The sequence below is a fragment of the Anguilla anguilla genome, chromosome 16, assembly GCF_013347855.1.
Source record: "Anguilla anguilla isolate fAngAng1 chromosome 16, fAngAng1.pri, whole genome shotgun sequence".
Taxonomy (NCBI): Eukaryota; Metazoa; Chordata; class Actinopteri; order Anguilliformes; family Anguillidae; genus Anguilla; species Anguilla anguilla.
In genome coordinates, this window is record NC_049216.1 from 10164281 (window position 1) to 10190303 (window position 26023).

Here is a 26023-nt window from a genome sequence, read left to right on the forward strand (position 1 = left end):
TTCTTGGAAACAGCCCTAGACCAAGGGGTGTCCAGATACTTCTGGTCTAGTGTATTTACGACATTTGTATATTCCATTTCCGTAAGCGACTGTCCAAGAGGAAGAGAACGTCTGTCATACACGAACGCAGGGTGTAACAGCTGTGTGCTTTTCCAGCTGCGGTGGAGAATTGACTCGCTATATAAATATAATGTCCGGGCGCAGCAGACGTCAAAGCTATACAGAACGATGAGTGCGTCAAATATTTACTTTCCGCTGAATTGTCTTAGGTGTTTGGGATGGACGCGGGCCTACCTTAATCGCGGAAGGTTTAATTTTGCGCAACGCGCGTGGTTAAACAGAACAGTTCCTCTCGGCACCTGCGCAGGTAGTGTTTAAGGGATCTGCGGGGCTTTGTTGTGGATGAAAGAAGGCAGGTAAAAGCGACTCCACCTGGATCTTCCCACAGAGCCGGGATTTGCTGTCTCGCGGTAAAATTTGCTTTGAGCGAAAGAACAAATTTGACTATGATCTTAGAACTAAGTAGGTTCATCGCCACGGAAACAATATACTTGACTCAACATGCACGTTGATGGTGGCGTTATCACTCCTAGCAAGACTGCTCTTTTGAAGGAAAAGGCTACTCGTGCGAATACCAACTCTTCCAAGTAATGGAAGTATCCGAACAAACATGCTCTCCTAAAACAAAGATTAAAATGTTCATCCCTCAGAAAACGAATGTCATTTGAAAGTAGGTTGGTTATTGTAAATCTCACAAGACGCATATTGTTTTAAATCGGCCTATTTATATGCGCATTTTAAGCACAAATAGTAAGTTGAAAAAAGGCAGACTTTATGCATGGGGATTTGATGGTTGAGGGGAAAAGTTAGCAGGGACAAGTTTAAACCTCTTGAATTCAGGTTATAAATGAAGCAATTGCTTAATTACCAATGAACTTATATTGTCTTTACAGTAAGTAATGTTAAATGAATTTTATTCTATGACACATAATTTTCTGTCCTTATCGTGTTTCAGTTTGAAACATATAACCTCCTGAGACCTGGCAGAAAAAGTATACATATTCAGATTATTGTTTGGCAGAATATAATAGCCTTGGATGACAAAAAAACATGTTGCAGAGAGAATGTTGTGAAAGAGATTATTTATTTAATGCTTATTGAATGTCCCTTGTATTGTAGTTCTTGAGGTTCAGACATGAGGCTCATATCCCCTATAGGGAATACAAGCCAATTGCTGGGTCATAGGAGGACAAGAAATATGATTATTATCCATATATCTTTATTTGTAGTTATGTACCTGTAGCCTGTACATGAAGGTAAACTAGTAGACTAGTAAACTTTGATTACATTTAGCAGCATGTTGCTGGTAGTTCAACTGCATGCAAATTTGTGTAGTGGTTGTAGTAATTTTCTTTTTAGTCATTTTGAGGTGTAGTTAACTACAAGAACTACCCATTTCTTTTGGCCCTATGATATTTTTTTTTGGAACCCCTTTGACCAAATACCACCTCCCCTCGCTTTCCCCCCCCTAATCCTGACTAGTCAGAAGCACTCCACTGCACTGTAGTTGCCAACAGTCAACTGCCACAGATTGCTGGGTGTCCCCACTGAGCTGTGTAGTAATAGCATTGCGCACACACGCTTCATGTCTGGGGAACATGATAATTATTATTATTATTATTTTTACAAAACAGTTTGAACTACATTTTTAAGTAATTGTAGCTACATTTCTCTTTAGGGCAAGCCTTGCTGTCATTAAACTACACTACAGTGTGAAACGCTTGGCAGATATTTACAACTTTTTTAAAAGAACTGTGCCTTCAGCGTATTTTACTCAACACCACATACACGCATATGCATATGTATATGCACAAGCACAACACACACACACACACACACACACACACACACAATGAGTCACAACCTGAAGTTTGCCAGGTGTAACCAGTAAAATGGGTTGGTGAGTCATGGAGGCAAAACACATTGGCTACGCACACCCTTTCATTGAGATGCTGAAGATTTTTTTTCGGTTTAAATTCTCTTGCCAAAACAGCATTCACACAGCTTGTTTCCTCAAGATATGGGAACAAGCAGACCTGGAGGGGGGTGGGAGGGTGGGGTGTGGGGGGGTCTGGTGACTGGGCAGGAGCTTGTGACTAAACCGTGTGACTGCTGCTGCTCATTGGGGGATGTGGGGGGGGGGGTATTATTACACACACACTCTCACTCCCACACACGCTCTCATTCACACACGCGCACATGCACACGCACACGCACACACACACGCACACACACATTCTCCCTTTCTGTCTCACTCACATGCACATACATTCTCTCTCTTTCTCGCTCTCTCACACACACACACACACACACACACACACACACACACGCACACTCGCTTGCATGCACTTTATCCAAAGTGACTTTCAACAGTAACATTTTTACACGTGATCCTTGTGTACAGCAGAATAACTCACAGAAACACTTCTGGTCCGAATGTACCTTGCTCCAGGCTACAAAGGCAGCGCCCCTGCATTCACTTACAAGCCAAGTTCCGAATCACTTTTATTGTACTCTATTGTATGAATTACACCGCACACACGCACACACATGCACACACACGCACACACACACACGCACACACACACACACACACCCGCGCTCCACAATGTAGCCTTCAGAGGGAAAGGTTAGTCCTCAGGAGGGAGGCTGGTGGGTTGGGGGTCAGAGACCTTGGGGCGTCATGTGGTGCAGGGCAGTGAGGGGCCGAGGGGTGTGGGTGGGGAGACTGAATTGAAACAATTCAATATCTTGAAGATGAAGGGTATGACATCCCCACCGAGATAAATATCCCCCCAGCCACAAATGCCTTCTGTCTCAGCAGCGACACGAGACTTCCAAGAAAAACTTTAAGTTGCATTCATTCTTAAAGCAGTGTAAGGAATTTCAGAAACGGTGGCCAGTTCACAGAATCCCAGTTCTCAGTTCTAAGCCTTCTTGGACTACGTTCAGACGAGCAGTCAATATTTCTTCTCTCCGTGCTGTAACTCGGGGCTCAGCGCTGCCACCGTGTGTCCGGACATGGTATTACACACTCAGGTTCTTGCCGGAGCACCCTCACCACATACACCCGTTTATAAATTTATGTTCCCTAAGTATAAGACGCTATTAATTGCTCTTAATTAGACATTTCAGATTTGATGCCTAATGAAGCATGATTTACCCTCTTGAGGCCATATTATGTGCAAAATGCATATTAAAGAAACAAAAGACAATTAACCCATATTCATTTCAAAATTTTCTTATCCAAATAGATAAGTTCTAAAACAACTTATCCTTTCATTTTCAATGACGGACTATATTTTTTGACAACCTTTAGGTTTTATTCAAACTGATTCATTGACAACCAGACAGGTTAAATTAGCAAGTCTCTATATGTTGAATATGCAGGTGCCTTTTCACTGAAACTAAGTCATAGGTAAAAAATAAAGTTTCTAATATTAATTGATTGAGAAACCATCTGGATTGACAAAAAAATAAATAAAATAAACATGGCATAGTCTAAACAATTGGCTCCAACAACCTTATTAACAAGTTAAAAGTTCAAGCAGCGTGCTACACTATAGCAATTTGAAATTCAATTCGTTCGGAAAGTGTCTGAAGTTTAATGCGAGAGTTAATGCAAGTAATTCTGTAGAATAAACAGACCTACTTGTTTTTGGACACATGTAGCATATGAGAACTGAAGCCGTGAGCATAACTGCGTATGCTTACCATGTTCTCCTCGGTTTTCCCATGCTCTGTTATTGCTCAAATAGCGCTTTTTTTAAACCAAATGCATTCGCTGCTAACCCAGTGCGCTAGCAGGCTAAACATGGGCATAAATTTGCTGCATCCTGTTATTGGTTAGATGTTAGTAATGTATCACTGATTGGTCAGGAAACATCAGAACAGATGATAAACACAGTGAATCCGATAGCGGATGGACCGGTGGAGTTTAATAACTGATTGGCAGGATGAGACCTCTCTTTTGGCTGTGCTGCCTGTGTTTTGCAAAGATTCACTGACATTTAAATGGCCAGAAGGGCTCATCCAATTCACTGAACTCTATGGTCATTGCTCCCACGTACCATAAAGGTCATCGTGACCGTATGAGGCAACACGAGGCATGGACAACAGGGAAGTCATCTGAACTTCTGATTGGTGCATAGAGGCTCTTATACAGATTTTCGTGGTTAAAATTTTTTAAGGAAAGGTCCTTACCCTCAGAAATTCAGAAAGATGTGTGGATGAGTGTATGAATGAATGAATGTATCATTGCATGTATATAGCAGTTTTGTGAATGCTCAGAGTACCTCACAGTGATGAGTGGGACCTCACCTCACCCTCCACCAATGAATGAGTGGAAGCAACAGAAATGTGCCAGTGTGTGTGTGTTTGTGTGTGGCAAGGTGTCTGTATCGCTGTCTTTGTTTTTTTCATCACACACCAGCAGTCATCAGGGATATATTGTCAGGAGAAAGGTTTAGTTTCGAGAGCACACACAGTAGAGAGCACTGAGCATGCTCACTAACACACACAGATGTAGTAGGCCTAGCCGCGGAGGAACAACATGGGCTGAACAGGGGCGTTTAATTTCAGGGTATTTACAGAGTAGCTGTGAGGCCTATAGATAGAGCCTGACTCTGTGGTGTCTGTGACCGTAAGAGAGGTTTCTATGCAAACCAATGGATTTCTCATTAATTCCCAAAGGTGCTAAATTCAACAGTGGGAAAAGGAATATGGTGCCTCAGTGTGGGAGAGTTGGGGGGGGGGGTGGGACATGGGGGGTGCTGCCTCCATTGCTGCTGCCTCTTTAGTGACCCTGACCTGGTCCATCAGGACAGGAAACCTTGATCTCTTTGGGACAAACCCTCACTTTACGCAGCATGAGACCTCACAGGCACAGAGATGGGTAAAATGGAGCTGAGATTCTCCTGGATGACAGTGACAGAGGGGCCGTGATCATAATGGCTGTTGCCTGGACGATGTCCACACTGGGGGGCCAGAGCTCCAGGTCAGATTTGAGAAGGAGGCCCTGCTCACACAGGAGGGGTGTTCACACACACATACACACACACACAACCCCTTTTGGCTGCGATTTAAAGGGTACATCTCCGTAGTTTCCTCTTGTCCCTCACAGTTGGCCCCACAGCCATCCCCATCCCACCAGCAAGCCCCAGTTAAAAACATATCAGTGAATTACCATGGAAACACAGTATTACACCAGTCCTTCCCTCTAAGCACATTTATATTGAGCCGTTTCCATGTGAGCCAACACATGACCTGCGTAGCTTTGCCCCTGGAGGGTATATATAGTATCTATACTGCTATATATTGTCTTTTTATGTACTAAAATATGCTCTTGCATTTTAGAGTTTTTAAAGAAATTATTATTAATGTGTTCATTTATTTATTTATTTTTACAGTTGCTAAAATCAAGTTTTTAAATCACTGGCACAATTCCAAAAACTCAATTATAAATAGCAAAAATACTACCTCAAGTAGCAAGGCTCTATTAGACCTGACATACTTCCTGTAATTATTAAACATAGATACATTTTACATTCTGTTCAGTCAATTAATTTGGCGAAAAGACACAGGTGTCCCACTACCAAAACTCATAAAACTTGAATGACAGACTTATGTAGTTAGTGCAATAACCCACAGAGAACATTAGCCATGACCCAGGCCACTAGAGTGCATCAAGTCCATCATTCAAATTTGGCCACGACTTTCTCCATTTAAATGAACAGCCAGTCACCATGAGGGACTCGTTACGCTGGTGTGTTCAAGGCAGTTATGGGGTTATGGGCGTTGACGTGGGTGTAGATGTTAGATATGGAGATATGGGGGTAAGGGGCAAATATGAAAGTATTAGCAGTATGGAAGCAGGCATAGGGGGGTATGGGGGCAGTTATAGGTATATGGGCAAAGATATGGGGTAAGGGGGGAAATGGGGGGGGGGGGGGGTATGGGGCAAATAAGGGAGTAAAAAGGCAGGTTTGGGGGTATGGGGGTAGACGTGGTGGTAGGTGTCATGCCCTTCTTGCATGGCCAAGGTTGCTGCACAACTCATTCGCGAACATCAAAAGGTGTCACAGCGTCATTTGTAATGACGGCAGATATATATAGTATTTTTGTAAATTCAAATAACAAAACGGCCGATCAAACCTGGCCTTTACCGACTTTTTTGGAAACAAAAGACATGCAATTCTTCCTGGCCACGAGATGGCGTAATTTTACCTGATTTATCCACGGTTGTAGTTTCTGACAGAATGCTGTTGCCGGAAGTGCTGTGTGGATCATCATAGCAATAACCAAATATTATAATTGCAGGATTATATGTGCAAGATTAGCCTATTTGCGCTCAGTACAACAAAATTATTATTTTAATTAATTGAAAGCGTTAATTGTAACGTTTATTGTGAAATTTCTAGCTCACGCGCGTACCGGAAGTCACTGTCTTATAATTACCCCACACTTCTATCGTAAACTATTTAATTGCGTGAAGAACCAAATAATTATTTGGAAGGTGTGTATTTGAACCGCGTTAATTAACATGAAGTATCCTGTTTGAGCCCCTCTATTACAGTTTATATAGTTGTTGTACTTCTCAGTTATCCCATCCGAAGTGGGAAAAAACTAGCATTTTCCTTTTCTGAAGAATAAGGGAAATACACGCTTATGAATCGTTAATGTACATTGGAAATACACCTCTGTACTGTCTATCAAATGAATGCACCAAGTACCAAGTGAGTTCACCTTTCAGACATTTTTTAAATCATATTGTAATTAACTCTTGTGTAAGAATGCTCTAGCCACACCTCTATCGGGATATTCTGGAGATCATATACGTTGTTGGAAATTTGCTTTGTATTGTTTTTTCTGTCAGAATATGCTTCAGCAATAAACAGTTGTATGGGTTACTTATGCAACTGAAACATTTTAAATTCCAAGTGAATATTCCACTATGTACTTCACTCTTACCTTAAGATACTGCCACATGTGTGTAGTACGTGTTGTGTCAGGTGTTGTGTAAGGCTTGTGTTTTAAGTAGCTGTGGTGTATGTATTACCTGAAAAGTGCTTGTGTGTATGTTGTGTGTTTGTGGACTACAGCAGTGGTGCATTGGAAGTTCCGTTTTGGCAGCCAACCCAGTCACATGTAGTTCACGGTTTTTGGCCACCAGAGGGCAGGATTTCCCTGAATGTACCTGTGATTGGATCGAGAACACCAGAGGGAGTTATGTTGTGTTTTTGTGTTATGTACACATACAGAAGGTGTGTGTGTGTGTGTGTGTGTGTGATTTAATGAACCATGTATATCTATATGTGTATGTACAGTACTGTGAAAACATTACTGATTTCCTCAAATAATGCACATTTGTCACACTGAATGGTTTCAGATCTTTTGTCAAAATGTAATATTAGACGTAGAGAACCTGAGTACGCATAAATCGCATTTTAAAAATGATTATTTCATTTATTTTATTAAAAAAAACTTATCAAACATATTACCCATGTGAAAAAGTAATTGCCTAAACTTAATAACAGCGATAACGAACTAAACGCTTCTTATAATTTGATAACAGTCTTTCACGTCACTGTGGAGGAATTTTAGCCCACTCTTCTTTGCAGAGCTGATTTAATTCAGACAACTTTTCATACTTTTCAAGTATGAACTGCTCGTTTCAGGTCCTGCCACAGCATCTATTGGGCTTGAGTCAGGACTTTGACTAGGCCTCTTCAAAACTTTAATTTTGTTTATTTTTGGGCCATTCAAATGCAGACTTGCTTTTGTGTTTTTTTGGATCATTGTCTTGCTGCATAACCCAGTTACTCTTCAGCTTCAGCTCACAGACAGATAACTGGGAATTCTCCGTGAGAATTCTCTGGTACAGAGCAGAATTCATGGTTTCATCAATAATGGCAAGTCATCCATGTCCTGAAGCAGCAAAGCATCCCCACACCATCACACTGCCAACACCATGTTTGACTGTTGGTATGATGTTCTTTTACTGTGAAATGCTGTATTTGCTTTATGCCAGACATAATGTTACGCATGTCATCCAGAAAGTTCCGCTTTTGACTCTTTTGTCCATACAAAAGCATCCCAAAAGGCTTGGGGATCATCCAGGTAATTTTTTGAAAATATGAGACCAGCATTGACGTTTCTCTTGGTTACTACTGGTTTCCGCCTTGCTACCGTCCCATGAATCCCATTTTTACCCAGTTTCTTTCCTATTGGGAAGTCATGCAGACTGACCTTAACTGGGGCTAGGGAGGCCTGCAGTTCTTTGGATCTTCTTCTGGGATCATTTTTGACTTTGTGGATGAGGTGCCAGTGTGCACTTTTGAAATTTTGGCAGGCCAGCCACTCTTGGGAAGACTCACCACTGTGGGAAGTGTTCTCCGTTTGGAGATAATGGCTCTCTCACTGTCATTTGGTGGAGTCGCAGACCCTTTCCACACTGATATATTTCAGCAAGTTTTGTTCTCATCACTTCTGGAATTTACTTTAGTCGTGCCATAGTGTGCTTGTGGAAACTTTGTGGCGACTGCCTCACTCTGATGCTAAGGATCAATATGAGTGAGGTTTAGATTCAACAGGGCTGGTTACAATCAATCCTGGCTGTGTTCAATTAGTTGATTATAATTATCAGTTAAATGTGGTTAATACCTTGATTAAGTAACTCAGTTGCTTTTTCACATGGGTGATATGGGTGTTTTCAATTAAATAAACCAAATAACTTAAATATGTGTTTTGTGTTTTACTAAGGTTCTCTTTGACTAATATTACATTTTGTCTAAAGATCTGAAACCATTCAGTGTGACAGATATGCAGTAATAGAGGAAATCAGAAAAGGGGCAAATACTTTTTAATGGCACCGTTTATGGTACTGTTATGGTACTGTGTTTGCACCCTGGTCTGTTTATTACTGCAATGTGTCTAACTGTATGTGTGTGTCCGAAATATTCTACTGCATTTTGTATGTGTGTGTGTGTGTGTGTGTGATTTAATGAAGTGTGTGAATCTACAGAATATATATGTTATGTATATATTTTGTTGTGCCATTGTGTTTGCACCATGGTCTGTGTATTACTGCAGTGTCTAAATCTGTGTGTGTCTGACATGTGCTACCGCGTTGTGTACGTGTGTGTGATTGAGTGAGTGACTGTGAGAGAGAGTGAATCAAAAAGAGAGACAGTGAGAGAGAGGGAGAAAGAAAAAGAGAGAGTGAGAGAGAGAGAGAGCACGGTTGTAAATTTCCCTCCAAATTGACTGCCGTGGCGACCCAGACACCGAGGAGACTGGGCTGTTGCCAGGCAACCACAGGTCTGGGCAGAAGAGGTGGACAGAGAGAGAATGGGGGGGGGGGGAGGGATGATATAGGGGGAGTGACGGACATTTAAATACCAAGATCCGGCCCATCTGGGACACACAGCTCATTTTCACCATTTTCATCTCATACTTCTGTATGATCATAATCCCTGTCACCAGTGTGTGAGAATCTAGGGATGTTTTAGTTCCATGCCGCACAACTCAATATGCTGTCCACAGTATCTGTGTGTATGTGTGAGTGTGTGTATGTGTGTTTGTGTGCATTCATATACATGTGCTTGAGTGTGTGTGTGTATGTATGAACCAGTGTGTTCTGTGTTTACACTTTCAATTTTTGTATGCCAATGTGCCTCATTGGATCCCAGAAGATAGCAGTGAAAAGTGGGAACTGAGAACTGAATTTTGGGTAGAACTGTGGTATTTTTTGAACACACTGTTCAGTGGGATTAGTTGGTGATCAGTGAGAGAATGCATTTTTCATTCACTTGAGAAGTTCTGACATGTATTTTTTACTCTGTGAAAAGGGAAGTGAAATGAATTAACCTCACTGCGAACCAGAGTATGGCCGGGAAAAAGTGTTCAGACCGGTCATCCTCGCGTGAGGCCGCTCCCTCTGCAGGCCGCTCCAGGTACTGCAAGTACAGCGTGTTACCTTAGCCTTCCGTTTGCCGAATCTGCCTGCGCGAGCGTATCTCTTTCTCCCTCACCCCCCCGCCAGCGAACCACAAAGAGAGAGTGAGAGGGATTAAGAGAGAGGGAGCACGCGGTAGCCGAGAGGGAGAGAGGAAAGGAGGAGAGGAGAGAGGCGACGGAGTAAAGTAAGACGGGGATCAAAAGCCGCCGGTCCGACCAGATTAAATCCGTGTCCCAGATTGACCTAATTTCTGCCCCAGGAGGCTGCTGCTGTGGAACGGGGACAGGAGGAGGAGATGAAAGGGTGGCGGAAAGGGGGAATGAATAATAGATGCTGGAAGATGGATGAGGTCACGGTGACGCCGCCCACATCCTTCTCTTTCTCCTCTCGTTTAAAAAAAAAAAAACATTTTTTAATCCAGACTTTTAAAAAATCTCTTTCATAAAAAGACAAATTATAAATAACTCTACAGACCCTTTTTAGGGCGCAGGCTGACGTCTGAGGCGCACGTGCCAAAAACGTCAAAGAAGTGTCTGTGTGTGCGTGTGTGTGTGTATGTATGTGTGAGCATATGTGTGTGTGTTTGTGTGTGGAGAGACAGTGTGCATGTGTGGATGTGTGTGTGTGCGTTTTTGTGCATGAGACTGTATGTGTGTGAGGAAGAGAGATCGTGTATTTGTGTGCCTGTGTGAAAGAGAGCGTTTGTGCGTGAGAGCGATTGAGTGTGTGTGTGTGAGAGAGCGTGAAAGTGTGTGTGTGTGTGTGTTTTGAGTCAGGGAAGGTGAGGAGGGCCATGTCTGTGAGCATATGTCTGCATCTCAAGGTGTGGTAATATCATTATCTCAGTTCTCTCTACTTCCTGCTTACTTGACATAGACATTCGAAGGCTGATTGGTGTCTGTTCCTCAGATGATTTTCCTGGAGTCAGGCACCTCTGATATGATAGTAATCTGCAGATATGTGTGTTCCAGCAGCCTGTCTGTGTAAGAGTCTGTCTCATGCAGTGGTTCGGCTGGCGTGGTCAGTCTGGGTCCTCATTTGCGGCACAGTCTCGGCAGAAAAATCCTCTCGCAGTCAAACTGCCATTTCTTTGCCGTTATTGTTCCATCACCTGATTTTTCCGGAGTAGATTCTTTGAATTCTTTGCAATCGCGGTCAGTGGCACAGAGTCAAATCAGAGTAACCGTCACTGTTGCAGTCGGTTGCACAGTCACGGTCTCTGAGCCAGAACAGTCACAGTCTCGGAGTCACGGTCGTGGACAGAGACCACCACAAACACCAGAGAAGCAAATAATTATGTGAAAAAGCATCTCCCCGAAGCCATACTTTCTGAAGGCCCACACTTGAATGTAATATACTTAGACTATTTTTCCTCGACACGCACATTTTTACAGTATTTTATTTTAGAGAAATGACAGGGCCGTTGGTGTGCAGTGTGTGAGAACAGAACGAACAGCGACGGTGACCGAACACAGACCGCTAGCAGAGGAGTCAGGGCAGAGTCACAGGCGAGTCAAAGCGCAGTGGGGTGAAGCCGGGTGAGTGTGTCCGTCTCTGCCTTCCCGTGGGATTTAGAGAAATATCCCATAATCCTCTTTGCTCGCTGGGATCAGTCTAAACTCCCGTCCGACAATGATTTCATTACTGTAATCTCGGTGGTGAAATTGGCTTAGGGTCCCCCTCTAATAGCAAGGAGACTGGGATGCGTAGTGAAGGAGTGACGGAGTCACTGATCTGGGATCAGTTTGCGGTCTGTGCAGTAAGGGTTTTATGGTTCTGAATGTCCCTGGAGACCGATCTAGGATCAGAGGTATGTGCAGACTGTTCTGCCCCTGTGTTGTGTTGTGGTGTGAGGTAGTAGTATGTTGTGGTGTATTTTGGGTGGGCTGTGGTAGGTTGTATTGTGGCCATCATGTAGTAGGAAGTGTGAAGTGGGATTGTTATATATTAATGTTTTATGCTTTTTGACAGGCATACCGTGGTCAGAAACATGCAGTGGGGGAAAAAAACAGCATTTTGGAATGTACCATTCAAAATTTTGTGAGGGGGGCTTGGCCGTTTGTGAAACAGCTGTGACCAGCAGGAGGGAGGGACAGGTGAGGAGGATTTGCCCTGAGAGAGAGGGAGACTTTGCTGCCATTTTATTAGAACATTATAGTCAATTCATTGCAATTAGAATAAAGATAAAAATAAAAATAAAAGAGAGAGCGAGAGAAACGCTGGTGTGCCCCTCTCGTTTAAAATGCGGAGATGTTGTTAATCGCGTGTGACATTGTTAATGTAGGTGTGAATTTAGTTTTTCTGGAGCTAAGAGCCGAATATGGAAGCTCTCGTGTTTTTCTCCTCCCTCTTTCATTCTCTCCTGCCAGCTCTCTTTCGCTTTCTCCCTCTCCCCCTCCTCCATATCCCCCCCTGCTTACATAGAGCAGACTCATTGAGCACAGCAGATCCCAGGGGACAAGCCCCGCCCTCGTACATCTGGCCACGCCTCTCATGTGATGGAATAGAATCCTGAGTCAAGGTTGCCATGGCAGCAGCCCACCCTCACTGGGAAGATTTAAAGATGCAGTTTTTCTGCTCTCTGTCTCTCTCTCTGTTTTTCTCTCTCTCTCTCATTTTCTAGGTTTGTATTCAACACAGAGCAAATATAGAGTGAAACAGACACTCCAACACTTGAAACTGATTGGATGATGTATGTGAACTTTAACCCTCCCTGTAATGCCTGATGTCACTAGGGGATTTGGGGGAGGGGGAGGGGGTATAGGAAAGAAGCATGTATCTCACAGGGATTCACAGATTTATCGATTTTTAAAAAGATTTCCATCCATAAATCTGTCAGTACCACCCTTGTATGCATCCAAATACAAGGCAGCAAAGGAAAAGACTCCTAAAGTGTGTGGTACAGGACAGACTGAGAGAGAAAGATAGATGGAGAGGACAGACAGAGAGCGAACGACAGGACAGACACAGTAAATTACACGTATAACCTGGAAGAACTACACAACACAGGCTAACTTTCAAACACTTTCATTATTTTCTCCACATAACTGAAAAAACAAACAAATCCCCCAAAAAAAGAACAAAATTAAAATTTAAAAATTAAAATTAAAGAGAGAGGAAGGAGCAGGGCATGCTGGGGCATGCGATGATGTCACAGGGGGCGGAGGCAGTGGGGCAGGGGGGGTTGGGGGGGAGTTCTCCAGGGGTGAATGGTACAGTATAAAAACTACCGGAGCAGGTAAATCGTAGCATTCATCAGGTTACCATGGTTTCAGTCGGACACTTCTCACTGAGGTGCAGGAACTCAAGTCCGGTAAAAGCGCACGTCACTCCAGAAACAAAACCTGACCTGTTTACTGGGCTTTCGTTCCTCTACATCACTGGAGAGTTTAGTTTTTCTAGACAGAGAGAGAGAGAAAGAGAGAGCGAGAGAGAGAAGGAGAGAAGTACATACAGCCAGTGGGTGTGACCGATAAGGGGGGGGGGGGGGGGGGGCAACATAGAGGAAATTTGGGGAGTACAGGCCCCTCACACACATGCTATAAAAACGTCTCATCGAGTCATTGTTCATAAGCCAGCTATAAAAAATAAACAAAACACTTTTCTTTTTTTTTTTCTTCTTCTTCTTCTTCTTCTTCTTCTTCTTCTTCTTCTTCTCTCTTTTTCCCGCTTCGGCTCCGGGTCGCGGCGGCAAAGCCGCCAAAAAAACGCTGGCCTCCGCAGCTCGCGCTCCGGCCCGTCCTCTCCCGCCGCGGAGTCCGTCTCGGCGAACGCGCGGACGACGTCAGAAAAAAAGGTTGGTTTTTTTTTCTACTGACACATCGGACCCGGAGAAGCCCGACAACGTTGATGTTAACACCGGGACCAGCCGCGATCCGTTTTTCGCAACCCTCGCACTGCTTCCAAAACTAGAAGAGATTTGTTTTTTTTAAATATTTTTATCTATACAAAACTAAAACATACGTGAGCATGCAATTTTTGTTTTTACTTTTTAAAAAACAAGGCAGTTGGCGTTTTTTCAGACATCTTGCAAATAGCTAGAAAATTTTTTTTTCCTCAGTAAATAAGTTGTTTTGAAAGCAGCGGTTGAAATGTAACAGTCTCTGAACTCTATGTTGGGCGGGGCCGAGGCCGAGGCCACGCCTCTGGGTGGGCAGGTCGGAGGCCACGCCCCCAAGCCCAGCACCTCTCCGGTGCTTCTGCGGAAACATTTTCTCATAATAATGGCGGCAACTTGAGCTGCAGGGGAGGTGATGGACGTGATGGACTGGGGGGGGGGGGGCGGAGCTATGGGGGCTGTTATGGATGTGACTGGGGGGGCGGGGACGAATCAAGCTGTGATTGATGGGGGTGGAGCTGGAGGGGAGGTGATGGACATATTGGATTGGAGGGCGGAGCTATGGGGGCTGTTATGGATGTGACTGGGGGGGCGGGGACGAATCAAGCTGTGATTGATGGGGGTGGAGCTGGAGGGGAGGTGATGGACATATTGGATTGGAGGGCGGAGCTATGGGGGCTGTTATGGATGTGACTGGCGGGGGCGGTGTTGGATCAGGCTGTGATTGATGGGGGGCGGAGCTGGAGGGGTTGTGATGGACATGTTGGATTGGAGGGCGGAGCTATGGGGGCTGTTATGGATGTGACTGGCGGGGGCGGTGTTGGATCAGGCTGTGATTGATGGGGGTGGAGCTGGAGGGGAGGTGATGGACATATTGGATTGGAGGGCGGAGCTATGGGGGCTGTTATGGATGTGGCTGGCGGGGGCGGTGTTGGATCAGGCTGTGATTGATGGGGGTGGAGCTGGAGGGGAGGTGATGGACATGTTGGATTGGAGGGCGGAGCTATGGGGGCTGTTATGGATGTGGCTGGCGGGGGCGGTGTTGGATCAGGCTGTGATTGATGGGGGTGGAGCTGGAGGGGTTGTGATGGATGTGATGGACGGGGGGGCGGAGCTATGGGGGCTGTTATGGATGTGACTGGCGGGGGCGGGGACGAATCAAGCTGTGATTGATGGGGGGCGGAGCTGGAGGGGTTGTGATGGACATGTTGGAGAACGCTGTTCATGTGTGCGTTTGCATATGTTTGTGAGTGCGGCGTGTGTGTTAAGTGTGTCTGCGTGTGCAGAGTGTCTGTTTATGTGCTTGTGCACGTGTGGGTGCATGTGTGTTTGTGAGTGCGGCCTGTGTGTTCATGAGAGTGTGCGGAGCGTGTGTTTGTGGACATGTGTGGGTGCATGTGTGTTTGTGTGTGTGCTTGCGTGTGTGTGTCTGTGTTCATGCGCATGTGTGTTTGTGTGCATGTAGGTGTGTGAGTGTAGGTGTATGTTTCTGCGTGCTTTTGTGTGTGTGTGTGTGTGAGTGTGAGTGTCTGTTCTAAGCAAAATGTCTGTTTATGTGCTTATGCACATATGGATGCATGTTTCTATGTGTTTGTTTGTGTGTGTGTGTGTGCGTGTGTGTGTGTTCATGTGCATGTGTGTGCGTGTGTGTGTGTGTGCGTGTGTGTAAGTGTTTCCTGGTGCGCGTGATCATTATGGTGAGAAAATATTTCTGGGTTTCCATGCTGACATGAATGCAGTGATGAAGCCCTTTCAGACAGCCTGTCTCTCCTCTGTTGCATACGGTTGAGAGTGAGTAGCCCTGTTTAAGAATCCCTTCTTTTCTCCAGACTCCACCAATCCCACAATCCCCCGGGGCTGTGGAAAGGGGGGAGGGGCCGGTTCCTGGGAGGGCGTGTCCAAGATGGGGAGGGTGGGGACCAGCATCCGCTTGACCATCTGTTCTCCGGAAGGAGTCACAGACACGTCCTGTTGGGACTCCCCTCCTGGTGACGGCGAGTGGGCGTGGTCTCACCATGGGAACCACTTGACAGGCAGGGGGGGCGGAGCTTCACCCAGGGGCCACAAAACTACACGGTTTTAACAAGCCCGCACCAGATTTTAATCTCTTTTTTTTTTAACTTCCCAAGAAAATATATAAAGTAATAAACCCATCAACATCATCAACAGAGCAAAACAAGGCAAGTGAGCAATAAACAGTAATAAAAAAAAAAACAATAATTTGCAATTTATCATAAATATCTTTAGCCAATAAATAAATAAGTTAAATTATAAGTTAAAGTGGTCTTTAAAAGGAATGTGGAAATAAGTGGGTAATGGAGGGAGCTGGGGGGGCTTGGGGGGGGGGGGGGGGAGGTCAGGAGCAGAATGGTGAAAATTGAGCCTTTGCCGCTCTGCTAATTTTGACCTCACACACCTCTTTAATGGAGCTTCTTATTCTGTGTAGACCGTATTATGTCTCTTTGCCAAAACGGGCTGAAGGGGGTTGGGGGAGGCGGGGGGGTGAATAGCCGTGATAGTTTTCATATTAATTCATAACAATAGTATAGATAAATAAGAAGAATTAATAGGCAATACATTGTTTAAATAAAAAAGTGAATAAACAAAATGGCCACTCCAATGTTGAGCAAAATCACCATGACAACCAGAATAGAGCTGGAACCCTGCGTGGGACATGAAGAGAGAGAGAAAGAGAGAGAGGGACAGAGAGAGAAAGAGAGAGAAAAAGAGAAAGAGAGGGAGAGAGAGAAGCATTAAAGCACACGTTCAGCCCACTCCCACACCCACTTCTACTCAGGCACCCACACACCTCCATTCACACACTCACCCCTCCAGCCCTCCCCTCCCCTCCCCTCCCCGCTGCCTCCTGTATGGAACAGTCTGTAACTGGCTCTCTGTGCTGAACGTGCAGTCCAAGGTTGGGCGTGCGCGCTCGCTGGGTTTGAGAGCGATATTGTCTCCTTCGTGCCAGAGCATGCACACTGAAGGCTCAGATACCTTGCAGTGATTCAGCGTGTGGTGGTTAGCCGTGAAAAAAAGCCAGAGACACATTAAAAGCTGAAATAAGGCTATTTACCTTCCTCAGAACTTGTTAACTACCTAGGTATGATTGAAGAATATCATTTTTGATAATTCTACAATGTGTTACAATCCACTTTTCTATCTATCTATCTATCTATCTATCTATCTATCTATCTATCTATCTGTCTATCTGTCTATCTGTCTGTCTGTCTGTCTGTCTGTCTGTCATTTTAAACATCAAGCTCTTTATTAAATAAACAAATAAGTCCAGATAAGATCAGATTTTTTGCAGATGTGATGATCCATTGCTGTCGGTGTCCACAAAAATAAAGAAATCTGCATTCCAGCAGACAAGGCATCAGCAGTAATAAAACAAAATTAAAACACAGACTCAGACTCATGAAACTAAACGGCCATCAAAACCAAAGCGGAAAATATAGCAGTCTCTCTACCTCCGTCACTTTATTTCAACAGGGTCTGATAATCACCCGTATGTACACGTACCTCTGCCTGTGCGTACCTTTGCACGTGTTACCAGGATGATTTCATGCCACACACACACACACACACACAGAAATAGAAACACACACAGAAATACGTGCGCATGCATGTGTGTAATCGCATGTGTGCATTTGCATGTGTTCGCACATTCAGGCTCGCCAGTGTGAATGAAAGTGTGTGTGATGCGTGCGCCTGTGTGTGTGTATGTGTGTGAGAGACAGCGTGTGGTTTCAGAGGAACCTGCCATACTGAAGTCTGCTGCATTGCTTTTCTCTTTGCAGCAAACATCCACCCTCCCCCCCCCCCCCCCTCCCTCCCGGGCTTAGAGCCAGTCCGATTGGCTGCTGCTGGAGAGAGGCATAAGCTGTTCCCTGGCAACAGAGTGCAGGTTAGCCAATGGGGGGGCTGCTCTGTGGAAGGAGCCACTTTGCCAACGCGCTGTTACTAAGGTGCTGGGAGCACGGAGAGGCTGTGCGGCAAAGGGAACGGTGGGGCAGCCAGGCGGGGCACCCAGGGGTCAAGGGTCACCACACACCAACTCGCAGTGCACGGTACGGTACTGAGCAATCTGTGCGACACCGCACAGAAAACGCAGGCTTGCCTGTTAGGTCCCGCAGCTGTGAACAGTTCAGTGTTCAGGGCAGTCTGTGCAAGCGAAATACACAAGTATTGTGTGTTTATACTTTTTGACATACTTGGATGACATTGCAGTGAAAATATTTTCAAAAATATAATTGTTTCAGCATAGTGGAATATATGGTTCTTGAGATTGAGACCATGTCCCCTGCAGGATATAAGAAGAATAGCCGGATCTTAAGCGCGTAACCGTGCGTGTAAGTTGGGGTGTGCATTTATGTGTGCGTACGTGCGTTTGTGATTTGATTGTGCCTGGGTTCGTGCGCTAGCTGTGCGCTAGCTTGCGTGTGTACGCGAGTGTATCTGTGTACTCGTGTGTTGATTGTGGTGCGTGCGTGTGGGTTTCGGTGGGTGTGCGCACGATGTGTGTGTGCGTGTGAAATAATTGTACATGTGTGTGTTTGTGCATAGTCTGTGTGTTTATGTGGGTGTGCATGAGGATGGTGTGTGTGAGTGTGTGTAATTGTGCATAATTTGTGTGTGTGTGTGTGTGTATGTGTGAGGATGCTGTGTGGGAGTGTGTGTGTGTTTGTGGGGGTGTGAGTGTGGGGACTGATGCACTGAACCTTCACTGCAGCTACGGAGTTCTGGAACACAGAGAGCACAGCGTTCTGCTTCTTGTTGCTTGTGATTCATACGTGCTGCATGTCCATACCCTCTACAGCCTGCACTACCAACAAAGCAGAGAGCCACTTCTGTCTATTCTGCACAAAACCCCACCCCCCATCCGCCTCACTGATTGCTTCTCCCTGTTATAATTACCGGCCCTACAAAAACACACACACACACACGTATGCTCATACACACACACACACACGCACACACATACACACACACACACACACACACACGTATACTCATACACACACACACACACACACGTATACTCATACACACACACACACACATACACACACACACACACACACACACGTATACTCATACACACACATACACACACACACACACACGCACACACATACACACACACACACACACACACACACGTATACTCATACACACACACACACACACGCACACACATACACACATACACACACACACACACACACATACACACATACACACACACACACACACACACACGCACACACATACACACACACACACACACACACGTATACTCATACACACACACACACACACACACACACGTATACTCACACACACACACACACACACACACACTTGGAGCCCTTACCGAGTTTGATTTGAGCTGGGTCATGTTCTCCTCGTCCTGTTCTAGTGCAATGGGCGGAGATTTCTGTGGGGGGGAGAGGGTGAGGTCCCGACAGAGAGGCCGCGCCTCCAGCTTCTGCAACGGGTCGGGCGGGAGGCCCGTGGGCCACGCCCCCTCCCTGCCCTCCCGGGCCCCGGGGGGCCCCGCCCCCTCCTTGCCCTCGCGGCCCTTGGCCGGCCGCAGTCTCTGCTGGGCGTGGGGGCGGGGCTCGGGGTGGGCGTGGCCGTAGTGTTTCTGAGAGGCGGAGTCCATGGGCAGCAGCGGCCTCATCTCCATCTCGTAGTTGCTGAGCTTCTCCTCGTCCTGCTCCAGCAGCCGGGAGCGGGCCAGGCCCTCGCTCAGCGCCCGCTGCGCCGTCCAGCCCGCCGCCGGGCAGTCCGCCCACCGCTCCCGCGGCTTGTGGTTGGACTGGGCGTGCCGGTGCCCGTTGGCGCGCCCCCCGCCCCGCCCCTCGTCCTGGGCCGAGGGGGTGACGGAGCGGCTGCTGCCCCGGCTGCCCCCGCCCCCCGGGTGCCGCTTGTCCTCGCTCCAGCTGTTGGCCCGCAGGTAGTCCCCGCCCCCTCCTCCGCCGCCGCCGCCGCCGCCGCCGCCCCGCCCCTCCATCAGCACCTGGATCTCGGCGGCGCCCCGCTCGTCGTCCACGGCGCTCTGGCGCAGGAAGCGGGCGTTCTTGGTGCGGTGGGAGGGCTTGGGCGGGCTGCAGGGCGGGGTGGAGGGGCGGCTGGGCACCGGGCTCAGGTCGGGCGTCAGGTCCGGGGGCGTGGTGCCCTTCATGTAGAGCTCGGGGCTGTCCGGCGTGCAGCTGGAGATCGCCTCGATGTCGTTCTCACTCGAGTTCTGATGCTTTGGCCTTTGGCACTCCACTCCTGACAGACAGCAGGAGAGAGAGAGTTAGTATACAGCACTGACACATAGCATGAGAAAGATTACAGCACTGACACATAGCATGAGAAAGATTACAGCACTGACACATAGCATGAGAAAGATTACAGCACTGACACATAGCATGAGCGAGATTACAGCACTGACACATAGCATGAGCGAGATTACAGCACTGACACATAGCATGAGCGAGATTACAGCACTGACACATAGCATGAGAGAGATTACAGCACTGATACATAGCATGAGAGAGATTACAGCACTGATACATAGCATGAGAGAGATTACAGCACTGACACATAGCATGAGAGAGATTACAGCACTGATACATAGCATGAGAGAGATTACAGCACTGATACATAGCATGAGAGAGATTACAGCACTGATACATAGCATGAGAGAGATTACAGCACTGATACATAGCATGAGAGAGATTACTGCACTGACGCATAGCATGAGAGAGTTTACAGCACTGACACATAGCATGAGAGAGATTACAGCACTGACACATAGCATGAGAGAGATTACAGCACTGATACATAGCATGAGAGAGATTACAGCACTGACACATAGCATGAGAGAGATTACAGCACTGACACATAGCATGAGAGAGTTTACAGTACTGACATGTATTTTAAGAAAGATTACAGTACTGACACACAGCACAAGAGAGATTACAGTACTGACACGTATCATGAGAGAGATTACAGGATTGACACATAGTGTGAGAGAGAGTTACTATTCAGCACTGACACAAAACACGAGAAAGAGTTTCCAGTACTGACACATAGCACAAGTGAGATTACAGCACTGACACATATCATGAGAGAAATTATAGTACTGACACATATCATGAGCGAGATTACAGCACTGACACATATCATGAGCGAGATTACAGCACTGACACATAGCATGAGAGCGATTACAGTACTGACACATAGCATGAGAGAGAGTTACTATTCAGCACTGCCACAAAGCATGAGAAAGAGTTTTTAGTACTGACACGGCATGGGAGAGAGAATACTGCACTGACACAGCATGGGAGAGATTACAGCACTGAAAACATATAAAAAGAGACTACAGTAATGTGTCAGATGCTGTGTCCAGAACTACAGTTTAATTGATGATCTTGTTCTGTGGTAAAGGGCGTGCACAATGGCTTTGATATTCTCAGTCTCCATGTTCTCATTAAACTGACACAGTAACGCACAGTAATGCTGCATGTGACTAATATCATATTAGTAAATGCGCTACTGCGCTGAAGAAAGTATAATCGCTATGAAGACATACAACTGTTCCCATCACAATTAAAGCAGTAAATAAAATCAAAACAAAACTGTAATTAAACATATAAATCATTCAATTTATTCTTCCCAATAAACATGTGAGGAGAGTGTGTGAAGAGTCTGTACACTATCCCTGATTCAGAGTCTTTACACTCCCTACCTGATTCACAGTCTGTACTCTCCCTACCTGATTCAGGGACTGTACACTCCCTGCCTGATTCAGATTTTGTACACTCCCTGCCTGATTCAGTCTGTACACTCCCTGCCTGATTCAGAGTCTGTACACTCCCTGCCGGATTCAGAGTCTGTATACTATCTACCTGATTCAGAGTCTGCACACTCCCTGCCTGATTTAGAGACTGTACACTCCCTACCTGATTCAGAGCCTGTACGCATCCTACCTGATTCAGAGTCTGTACACTCCCTGCCTGATTCAGAGTCTGCACACTCCCTGCCTGATTTAGAGACTGTACACTCCCTACCGGATTCAGAGCCTGTACGCATCCTACCTGATTCAGAGTCTGTACACTCCCTGCCTGATTTAGAGACTGTACACTCCCTACCTGATTCAGAGCCTGTACGCATCCTACCTGATTCAGAGTCTGTACACTCCCTGTCTGATTCAGAGTCTGCACACTCCCTGCCTGATTTAGAGTCTGTACGCATCCTACCTGATTTAGAGACACTGCAGTATTGGGACTGCCTGACATATGTGACACACTATCCCCTTTATTTGGGTCCATACAAAACAGCACCTTTAAAAATACTTTCCAGACTGCTGCTGTTCTCTCATTGGTACACAGTATAGATCTAAGCAAAACCCATCTACTACTTGCACTCGCGCGCACACACACACACACACACACACACACACAATCAGAATCCCATTTTGAACTGAGTATAAGCTGTCAACCTGCTTTCTGTGGTGTAATCTACAGCCAATCTTGTAACATAATCTCTTCCCCTGGCTTCTGCCATGAATTATGACATCACTTTCTCCTGGTTCTGCTCCCATATTACCCTGTTTTATTGGAGGATAAGTGGGTCCGTGAGCCTATCAGCAGTCATAGGATGGTTCTGCTCCAATATCGTCCTCTTTCATTGGAGGATAAGTGGGTCTGTGAGCCTAGCAGCCATTGTAGGGTAGTTCTGTTCTTGTATTGTCCTCTTTCATTTGAGGACAAAAGGGTGTTTTAGTCAATCAGCAGTGATAGGATGAGGCTTTAAAAACAGTTTTGGGAAGGGGAAAGAGAACTTTGTGTTCTTATAGTGCTTTGTTGTTTTCTCATTCTCCCAGTAAATCACCATTTGCAATTAGCTTGTTACACAGTGTTTTTACAGGGGACATTTTCCATGGGGAATTTAAAAAAGCTGGAAATTGTTTATTGATTAATAGATTAGTCATATATAAATATATGTATTGAATTGTTCACTGGGTCTGTTTGGTCCACCGGTCTTGATGATTATGGGGGATGTAGATTACGTCATGTACCGCTGGAAAAAATGGCTCATTTAACCGATGTGTCAATAAAACAGGTCAATATGGCCTCGATTTCTCCTGCGTGTGTGTCTGTGTGCACATGTACATGTGTTTGTCTTTTCAAGTGCGAATGATTTTGTGTGTGTGTATAAATATGGATGTATTGTGCATATTTACAGTATGCGCATGTTTGTATGTGTGTGTATATGTACATGAGCATGTTTTGCAGATGTGTGTCCATGTTATTGTGCCTGTGTGTACTGGGAGTGTGTACATGTGAGTATGTTTGAGTGTGTATGGGGTATGCATGCATGTATGTATGTGTGTGTGTGTGTGTGGGGGGGGGGGGGGGGGGGGGGGTATGTACAGTTAAATGCAAAAGTATTGGGACAGTGACACAATTTTTGTCATTTTGGTTCTGTACTCCAGCACATTTCATTATAAATAAAACAATAAATATGAGCTTAAAGTGCAGACTGTCAGCTTTACAGGTATGCAGGTATTGCATCCATATTGGGCGATCCATGTAGGAATTTCAGGAGTTTTTATACCTAGTCCCACATTTTATGGGAGCAAAAGTACAGGGACAACACTTTCCATGATGTAGGCGTAGATGTGTGAAAGTCTGCCATAGAGAGAAGACTACACCAGCGTAACATCAGAGGGTTCACCACAAGCTGCAAACCCCTGATAAATCTTAAGAACAGAACAGGTAAGAGTTTAAAAAAAGAATAGTGAAAAACTGTAGAGTTCTGGAACAAGGTCTTATGGACAGATGAGGCAAGTATTAACCCGTACCAAAGTAACGGAAAGAGAAAAGTGTGGAGGAAGAAAGGAACTGCTCATGATAAAAATCGCCCACTCATCGGTGGAACATGGTGGAGGTAGTGTTATGGCTTGGGCGTGTATGGCTGCCACTGGAACCGGCTGACTTGACGTTACTGCTGAGGGCAGCAGGATGAATTCTGAAGTGTTCAGAAGCATCTTATCTGCTCAGATCCAACCAGATGCCTCAAAACTCACTGGATGGTGCTTCCCCTTGCAGCAGGGCAGTGACCTCTAACACACTTCTAAAGCAAAAGTTTTTCAGGACCCAAAAGTGGAATGTTACTGACAGGCTAAGCCAATCACCCGTCCTGAATTCAAATGAATATGTGTCTCACTTGCTGAAGACAAGACTGAAGGCAAAACACCCCGGAAATAAACAGGACCTGAAGATGGTTATAGTGCAGGCCTGCCAGAGCATCACCAGGGAAGATACCCAGCGCCTGATGTCTATAGATCTCAGACCTCAGGCACTGAATTATCTTCATCTGTCCCATTACAATTCCTCCAGTAAAATGTGGGACTACGTAGAAAAAGGGTTGTAATTCCCACGCGGACCACCCAAAATGGATGTAAGTACCCTGAAATTAGTCGGCACTTTTAATAGTCTGTACTTAAGTATTTATTGTTTTATTTGAAATCAAATCTGAGAGGAGATTGCAGAGCCAAAACAAACCGTCACTGTCCCAATACTTTTGCATTTAACCGTGTGTGTGTGCGTACGTGTGTGTGTATGTGTGTGTGTGTGTGCGTACATGTATGTGTGCATGTGTGTGCATGCATGTGTGTGTGCGCGTGTGTGGAGGACACAGGGAGTGCAGTGAGGCGTGATATGTAACAGGAAGGCCTGGGGGTCCCTGCGGTGTGACATGCTAATCTGGGACTGCTAAACACTCACTGGAAAGTATTATGAAACACTCCCTCGTCCCCTCCCTCCCCTTCCCTCTCTATCTCTCAGTCTTTCTCTTTTCCGCTCCCTTTCTCACTCTCTTTTCATCTTTCTTCCTCCCTCTCACAAATTCACACTCAGAGCGAGCTGCACTGGCATGACAATAGAAATAAGGGAAAGGGTGAAATACACGGCAGAGCAGAGTTATGTGTGTGTGTGCTTGTGTGTTTGTCTTACTTTGGCTCTGTACACAATTCACATGCAGTTGAAGTGCACATTCTCAGCTTTTATTTAAGGGTATTTTTATACATTTTGGTTTCACCGTGTAGAAATTACAGCATGTTTCATACACAGTCCCCCCCGTTCCACGGCATTATGATGTTTAGGACATATTGATGTTATGTAAATGAAAGATTCATGTTCAGTACTTTGTGATATATCCTTTTCTTGGAATGGCTGCTTGAAGTCTGTGACCCATATTCATCACCAGGTGCTGAGTATGTTCTCTGGTGATGTTCCGCCTGGCCTGCACTGCAGCCATCTTTAGCTCCTGCTTGTTTTGGGGGCTTGTTGCCTTCAGTTTTCACTGAACCATATGAAACACAAGTTCATTTGGATTCAGATCAGGTGAATGACTTGGGCAGCACGGTGGAGCAGTGGGTTTCAATCTTGGTCTGGGCCTTTCTGTGTGGAGTTTGCATGTTCTCCGCATGTACCTATTCCTGCCTCTCGCCCAATGCACGCTGGAATAGGCTCCAGCCCCCCTCCGTGTCCCTGACCAGCAGGTATAGATAATGGATGAATGACTTGGCCAGTCAAGAATTTTCCAGTTTTTAGCTTTGAAAAACTCCTTTGTTGCTTTAGCAAAATGTTTGGCATCATTGTATTGCTGTAGGATGAAATGGCTTCCAATTAATTTGGAGGCATTTGGTTGTGCTGATAAGATGCTTCTGTACACTTCAGAATGCATTCATCAATATTAACAATTGAGCCAGTACCTGGTGCAGCCACACATGGCCAATCCATAACACCCCCCACCACCATGTTTCACAGATTATGGGTGGTGCTTTGGTTCTTGGGCAGTTCCTTTTGCCCTCCACACTTTGCTCTTGCCAAAAATCTGATACAAGTGTATCTTGGTCTCATGTGTCCACAAGGCCCTTTTTCCAGAACTCTGGAGGCTCTCTGAGTTGCTTCTTAGCAAACTATATCTTGGCCATTCTGTTTTTGTGGCAAGCAAGCTAGCAAACAAGTGATTTTAGAAAGCCTAAGGTTTGGCCTAAAAATCTTGGACTTTTTTCTCATCCTCATAATGGTTTCCTTTACTTTCATTGGCACAACTCTGGTCCTCATGTTGACAAGTGCCATTCAGCGACTCCAAAGGCA

The 26023-nt window shown here is 45.6% G+C and overlaps 1 protein-coding gene across 1 annotated transcript in view; it reads right to left on the reverse strand.

Annotated features, from left to right (window-relative positions):
• Positions 1-15489: 15489 nt before the first annotated feature.
• jph3 (junctophilin 3) overlaps positions 15490-26023 on the reverse strand; it is a 35692-nt gene continuing 25158 nt past the window's right edge. The window contains exons 4-5 of the mRNA XM_035396704.1: positions 19237-20141; positions 15490-16519 (exon numbers count right to left, since the gene is read on the reverse strand). Of these exons, the coding sequence (XP_035252595.1) occupies positions 16439-16519; positions 19237-20141 (986 nt within the window). The 3' untranslated portion in view covers positions 15490-16438. The remainder of the gene's footprint in view (positions 16520-19236; positions 20142-26023) is intronic.